Here is a 6,921-nt window from a genome sequence, read left to right as displayed (position 1 = left end):
TTCAACGATTTTAATACGGAAAAGTTAGTTTACGTTAAATCTTTATTCCTTCTACAGTTGTTGTTTTTCTTAGGGTTGCATTTTTTATAATCTTACTATGTATTACGCAATATAATTTCACTAGTGATACGTTTTGAAAACAATAGTGAACATAACATGACGGTGGAACAGGATCGATGAAAAATGAAGACTTTTCGTCATCCTCTGCAAGCACAACAATTGCTACAGAGTTTCTGTTTAAGAAAATTTCCCAAACTACAAACAAGGGTGATGGTAATTGTCGAAAAGTTGTGTTTAGTTTTAAAATTGTCTTAGCATCTTGTAGTTTGGTTGTTTTTCTAAGTCAGTATTTAATGACTCCAGAGTTCTCAATTCCTTCTATGTATACTCATTCTGTTATGTGCATGTTGATATTTTCAGTCGTACTTGAATATTCTGGAGAAATAGTTCCTGACAGTCTAGACGGAGAAGAGTCTGATTCAGAAGACATTTTAGATGATGTATCCTCTGTCGCAATCGATAGATCCATGCAGTTTGATCTGAATAAGGTTCCGGATGAAGAGGATGAAACTTTAGAAGACCAACAAGATAAACAAGATGATATACATGTTAAGAAAAAGTGCTTTGATCTGAATAAGATGCCATGGTATGGAGATGAAATATCAGATTCTCTGAAACGTGAAGCCCATAGATTCATAACAAAGTATTTTTCGCCAGGTCAATACGATGTTGGAGGGAAATTTTGATCTTTTATTATAACAGTTACGCTGATTTCCTTAGTTTAACTATTTGGGTCGCAGTTGTACATGTTTATTCTTGGTTTAGGTTTAGTAAGGCAAAACTTCAAAGAGGAGTAACTTTGATTTATGCTCTCTAGAAATTTATTTTAACTTCATAAATATCAGAATTTGATTTTATTTTCTTCTTTTACATCCATGAATGAATGCAATTTTTAAATGCCAATAATGTAATCAAGAAAATCTTAGTGGTAAATTTGTTCACATGAGTTAACATATAAAGGTTACAAGTAACTTGTGAATTTTTTATCGTAAAATGAATGTAGAAAAAGTGTTACGAGTTTAAGTAACAATGATTTAAACATATGTAGCTTCAGATAGTAGTCTTCACTTAACTAGATTATACCCAGATGGTTATTTCTAAAGAGAACAATGCAATATGTGGTAACAAGTATTTTGCGGCGGTTACGGCAGTTTAAACGTAATCGCCGCAAAATGCCTAACAAGAAGTCATCGGCGGACATATCGCGGCGGTTTTCGAAAAGACGCCACGAAATGCAAACCGGACCGGCAATATAGCGCGGTTTGAAGAAAAGCGCCGCTAAATGTAAACCTGACAGCAATATAGCGACGGTTTTAACAAAACCGCCACTAAATGTCGGCCTGATTGCAACCCCAACCTCTAATCACCGCTATATGTGCCGCCGCTTGTCTTTTCACGGCGATTTCACAAAACCGCCGCAGAATAACCATCGCTATCTTAAGAAATTGTTGTAGTGGCAGGGCAACACAAATCCCCTGAACATCACTCCACCTAAGGAGAAGCTCACCCTCAAAAATCCCTTTTCTAAAGAGATCACTAAGTTCCAGATGCCAAAAAAATTTGTGTTACCCACGGCACTGGAACCTTATAAGGGGTTTGGTGACCCCCGAGCTCACGTGAAGAAATTCCAATCCATGATGTTCTTTAACGGCGCGCTAATAACGAACCAATGCTTTACCGAGCTTTTCCCACTTATCTTGATGGCGCTGCATTACTGTGGTTTTCTAAACTGTCTGCAGGTTCAATTTCCTCCTTTGAGGAACTGGTGAGATCCTTTATTGACTACTTTGCTGCATCGAGAATATATGTCCATGGATCAGATTACCTGGGCACGATCAAGTAAGGCCAACACAAGAGCTTAAAGGACTACATGACCATGTTTGCCGAGGCTACTATGGAGATCCAAGACTTAGATCCGGCTGTCCACTTACACGCCCTCAAAGCTGGCCTCCGACTAGGCAAGTTCTGGAAAACCATTGCGATAACAAAACCAAAAACATTGGAGGAGTTCCGAGAAAAGGCTGCAGGTCAAATGGAGATTGAAGAACTCCGCGAGGCCCAAAAGCCGGACAGACAATCACAACGGAAGGACGAAGAAAAAACTTTCAGATCACCAGGCAACAAGGATAAAAAGAGGCCCTTCAAGCTCACACCAAAATACAACACATACACCAGATTCAATACCAAGAGAGAAAACATCATCAAAGAGATTCTGAATGCCAAAATTGTAAAGCCACCAGCTCGAGCAGGGAACTACCAAGACCAACGATTCGTAGATAGAAGCAAGCATTGCGCCTTCCACCAGAAGTTCAGCCATACCACGGATGAATGCATCGTTGCAAAAGACCTGCTCGAAAGACTGGCACGACAAGGGCTCTTAGACAAATATGTCGAAGGTCGAAAAGCCAGGGGGCAAACTCGGACAGGAACGAACACAAACAAGCAGTGATAGATAAGAACAAAAAAGAACACGCAACTCCTGATCCGCCAAGAGGAATCATCAGCCACATATCAGGAGGATACGCAGGCGGAGGTGAAACAAACTCAGCCAAAAAATGAAGCTATAAGGCGATGCTGGCAATCGAAGGAACAGTGCAGCCAAAGAAGAAGGAGGACCCAGATGTCACAATATCCTTCAATCAATCAGACTTCAAATCAGCAAGCCCTAACCTCGACGATCCAGTAGTGATCTCCATACAGGTTGGAGAGCTGTTGGTAAGAAAAACACTGCTAGACCCAGGTAGTAGCGCTAATGTTTTGTTTAATTCTACCTTTAAAAAGATGAAATTGTCAGAAAAACTAATACAACCCTCCTCGGGAGAGCTAATTGGGTTCTCCGGAGAGAGGGTCCCCATCATGGGACACATATGGCTAACGACCACAATGGGAGAGATCCCTATGTCGAAGTCTATTGATATCCAGTACCTAATAGTAGACTGTTATAGCCCTTATAATATTATAATTGGGAGACCTGCCTTGAATATATTCAAAGCGGTAGTGTCCATGTTACACCTGTGTGTTAAGTTTTCAGTGCAGGAACACAGAATAGCAACAGTATACGCTGATCACCAAGAAGCTCGGCAGTGCTACAATGCCAATCTAAAACAAGTCCAGACGAAGGAAATAGCTCGGCCGAGGCCACGATGTTAGCCGATCTCGACCCGAGAGAAGACCTCGGCGAAAGACCTTGACTAATGGACAACCTTCACCAAATAACATTAACAGCAGATGAAAAGCAATACACATACATTGGAGAAGCACTAGAAGGAAAAGAACGAGCAAGACTTATACACATACTGCGCCAGAACGCCGACCTATTCGCATGGACACCGGACGACATGCCGGGAATAAGTCCAGAAGTCATCTGCCACAAATTAGCAATCGACAAAACAGTCCGACCAGTGGCACAGAAGAAAAGAAACCTCGGAGAAGAGAAAAAACAAGCAGCACTTGAAGAGACCAAGAAGCTCCTCAACGCAGGTTTTATTAGAGAAATCCACTTCACCACATGGCTATCAAACGTGGTAATGGTAAGGAAAAGTTCAGGTAAATGGTGCATGTGCGTCGACTTTACAAATCTAAACAAAGCTTGCCCTAAAGATGCATATCAATTACCTTGCATTGATAAGTTAGTTGATAACGCCTCTGGTTTCAAAGCCTTGAGTTTCATGGATGCATACTCTGGTTATAACCAGATTTTGATGCACCCAGAAGACCAAAGCAAAACAGCTTTTATAACAGAAGATGGAAATTTTTGTTACAAGGTAATGCCTTTTGGCTTAAAAAATGTAGGTGCGACATATCAAAGATTAATAGACAAAGTATTCCAACAGCAGATAGGCCGGAATATGGAAGTCTATGTAGATGATATGGTAGCAAAAACGACTGCACAAGGGTCACACTGTGATGACTTGGTAGAATTTTTCAACCAACTCCAAGCATATAACATGAGGCTCAACCCGGACAAATGTGCTTTTGGAGTCCAAGGAGAGAAATTCCTTGGCTTCATACTAACCTCACGAGGTATAGAAGCCAACCCAAAGAAATGCAATGCAGTGCTGAGCATGACAAGTCCAAAGACAGTAAAAGAAGTCCAGCAATTAGCAGGAAGAATAGCAGCCCTATCACGTTTCCTACCCGCAGTGGCAAACCGATCTTATCATTTCTTCCAGACATTCTCTAAGGGCAAAAAATTCATATGGACGGAGGAATGTGAAAACTCCTTTATGGAACTCAAACAGCTCTAAACATCACCTCCAATACTCTAGAGACCAGAGGCAGGTAAGCCGTTGTATTTGTATTTATCAGTATCTAACCATGCCATAAGCTCGGTCCTAGTGATAGAAACAGGAAAAAAGCAAAACTCAGTATACTTCATTAGTAAGGTACTACAACCAACAGAAACAAGGTACCCGAAGATAGAGCAGCTAGCGCTGGCACTAATCACCACGGCAAGACGACTGCGACATTACTTTCAAAGCCACACAATCATAGTACGAAGAGACCAACCCCTAAGGCAGATATTAACCAGACCCGAGCTTGCCGGACGGTTAATAAAGTGGTCAATCGAACTCTCCGAGTTCGACATTCAGTATGAGTCGAGAAAAACTCTCAAGTCACAAGTACTTGCCGACTTCGTATCGGAAATGACTAATGAAACACAACACACAGCAACCAATTGGAGTATACATATAGATGGAGCATCAAACAGAGAAGAAAGCAGAGCTGGGCTATTGCTAAAAGAAGGGGAGAAAGTGATAGCCGAGCAATCACTACAATTCCGTAATGCAAGCAACAACCAAGCAGAGTATGAAGCTCTGCTAGCAGGACTAAAGCTCGCCCAACAACTCAGGATACCTCAGATAACAGTTTACTGTGACTCATCACTGGTGGTACACCAAATCAAATGCGAGTACCAGGTAAAAGATCCTTTGTTAGAGAAATATTGGCTCATAACAAAGGATCTCATCTCAAAGTTCAGTAAATTTGATATTATTCATGTAAATTGAGAACAAAACACCAGTGCCGATGTGTTATCCAAGTTAGCCACAACAAGGCAGGCGGAAAACACACCGGCCCTGTCCCAACTAACACTCAACAAGCCGAGCTTTGAGCAGGACACAATCTTAAGTATCATGCAGGTACCAGATTGGAGAACACCTTTTCTCAATTACATCAACACAGGTGCCATACCAAACGAGGAGCCGAACTTGCCGCTCTTCCGAAGAAGAGCAAGTTTCTATACAGTACTCGGAAATACCCTGTACAGGCGAGGACACTCCCAACCACTCCTCAAATGCATCAGCAATGAGGAAGCCGAAGATGTTATGGCAGAAACACACGAAGGGGTTTGTGGAAACCATATCGGCGGCCGAGCATTGGCCGCAAAGATATTGCGAACAAGATACTATTGGCCGATGATAAAAAGGGACTGCATTTTGAAAGTCAAGGCATGTGATAATTGTCAAAAGCACACCACCCTCTCAGAGATCCCGGCCGAGGAACTCCACACCATAGAGGTAAGCTGGCCTTTCGATAGGTGGGGATTGGATATCCTCGGACCTTTTCCGAAAGTGCCAGGCCAGGTAAAGTTCCTTTTAGTATCAATAGACTATTTCTCTAAGTGGATAGAAGCATAACCACTAGCACATATAACAGCAGAGAAAGTGCGATCTTTCTTATGGAAGAACATTATATGTAGATACAGTATCCCAAGAGAGATAATCTCGGATAACGGGAGACAATTTACGAACCATAAACTCGCTGCCTTCCTAACAAATTTCAACATTAAACATCATTTCAGCTCAGTCGAGCACCCGCAAACCAACGGGCAAGTTGAATAAGCTAACAGAATTATCTTGTAGGGATTAAAGAAAAATCTCGGCGAGGCTAAAGGAGAGTGGGCCGACCTCATTCCAGAAATCTTATGGAGCTACAATACCAGCATTCAATCTGCTACAGGAGAAACCCCTTTCAAGCTGGTATATGGTGCAGAAGCACTGATCCCAGTAGAGGTCAGCGTCCCAACGCTAAGGGCTGACCTTTATGATCAATCGAACAACTTGCAAGCTCGAATAGCCGAGCTGGATCTTGTGGAAGAGGAAAGAGACATCTCAGCCATAAAGCAACGAGCCAGGAAGCAGTTCATAGAGCGAAGACACAACAAAAGAGTAGTTCATAGGTCCTTCACTAAAGGAGACCTCGTACTCAGGCGAGCAGAAGAAGCTCAGAAACCTCCAGCACATGACAAATTAGCACCAAATTGGGAGGGACCTTTCTGAGTCCTCCAGAATCTCGGAAAGGGGGCTTACAAACTAGAAACTCTTAAAGGAGATCAACTTCCAGGAACATGGAATGTCTCCTCACCGAGGGAATATCAATCATGACACATGCTGTAAATCCGCGAATGATGGTACTCTTTTTCCCCTTCGAAGGTTTTTTCCCAAAACACATGGGTTTTACTCGGAGAGGGTTTTAATGAGGCCGGACGCCACAAATCTTTGTACAAATGTCACATATTACAAGCAAAACATTTATGTTATCATAGCAGTTAGCATATATTTCAGTCAACAACAGCTAAAATAATCCGAGCTTCATACTCGGCAACTATAACTGGCATATATTTCAGTCAATAAACATTCAAAATAATCTGAGCTTCATACTCAGCAACTATAATTGGCATATATTTCAGTCAATAAACATTCAAAATAATCCGAGCTTCATACTCGGAAACCAAAATACACACGCCGAGCATAATATTCGGAAAAATCAAACAAACAAAAGCAAATCAAGTTTTCTCAACGAACCCTAAGGGCTCACTCCGCCCTACCTCCTATATTAGAGCTACCGCTCTCCTTATTG

General features: G+C 41.8%; 2 protein-coding genes across 2 annotated transcripts; both read left to right on the top strand.

Annotated features, from left to right (window-relative positions):
* The first annotated feature begins 2,631 nt into the window (after positions 1-2,631).
* Positions 2,632-3,210, top strand: LOC140181246 (uncharacterized). Its single transcript, XM_072224771.1, has one exon. The coding sequence runs from the start codon at positions 2,632-2,634 to the stop codon at positions 3,208-3,210; it is 579 nt and encodes a 192-aa protein (XP_072080872.1).
* Positions 3,211-4,706: 1,496 nt separating this feature from the next.
* Positions 4,707-6,341, top strand: LOC140181245 (uncharacterized). The gene is made up of 3 exons (XM_072224770.1): positions 4,707-5,060; positions 5,202-5,645; positions 5,925-6,341. The coding sequence occupies exons 1-3, from the start codon at positions 4,707-4,709 to the stop codon at positions 6,339-6,341; spliced, it is 1,215 nt and encodes a 404-aa protein (XP_072080871.1).
* Positions 6,342-6,921: the final 580 nt, after the last annotated feature.

Source organism: Arachis hypogaea, chromosome 18 (genome assembly GCF_003086295.3).
Source record: "Arachis hypogaea cultivar Tifrunner chromosome 18, arahy.Tifrunner.gnm2.J5K5, whole genome shotgun sequence".
Lineage (NCBI taxonomy): Eukaryota > Viridiplantae > Streptophyta > Magnoliopsida > Fabales > Fabaceae > Arachis > Arachis hypogaea.
The sequence above is the reverse complement of the archived record's forward strand: the minus strand, read 5'-3'. Positions and strand labels throughout refer to the sequence as shown.

Bases quoted from the DNA above. Each gene is read 5' to 3' on its own strand.
- LOC140181246 (XM_072224771.1), top strand. From the start codon at position 2,632: ATGCTGGCAATCGAAGGAACAGTGCAGCCAAAGAAGAAGGAGGACCCA.
- LOC140181245 (XM_072224770.1), top strand. From the start codon at position 4,707: ATGACTAATGAAACACAACACACAGCAACCAATTGGAGTATACATATA. The intron at 5,061-5,201 runs GTAAATTGAGAA...AGTATCATGCAG, and splicing joins GTAAATTTGATATTATTCAT to GTACCAGATTGGAGAACACC. The intron at 5,646-5,924 runs GTAAAGTTCCTT...ATTATCTTGTAG, and splicing joins TTCCGAAAGTGCCAGGCCAG to GGATTAAAGAAAAATCTCGG.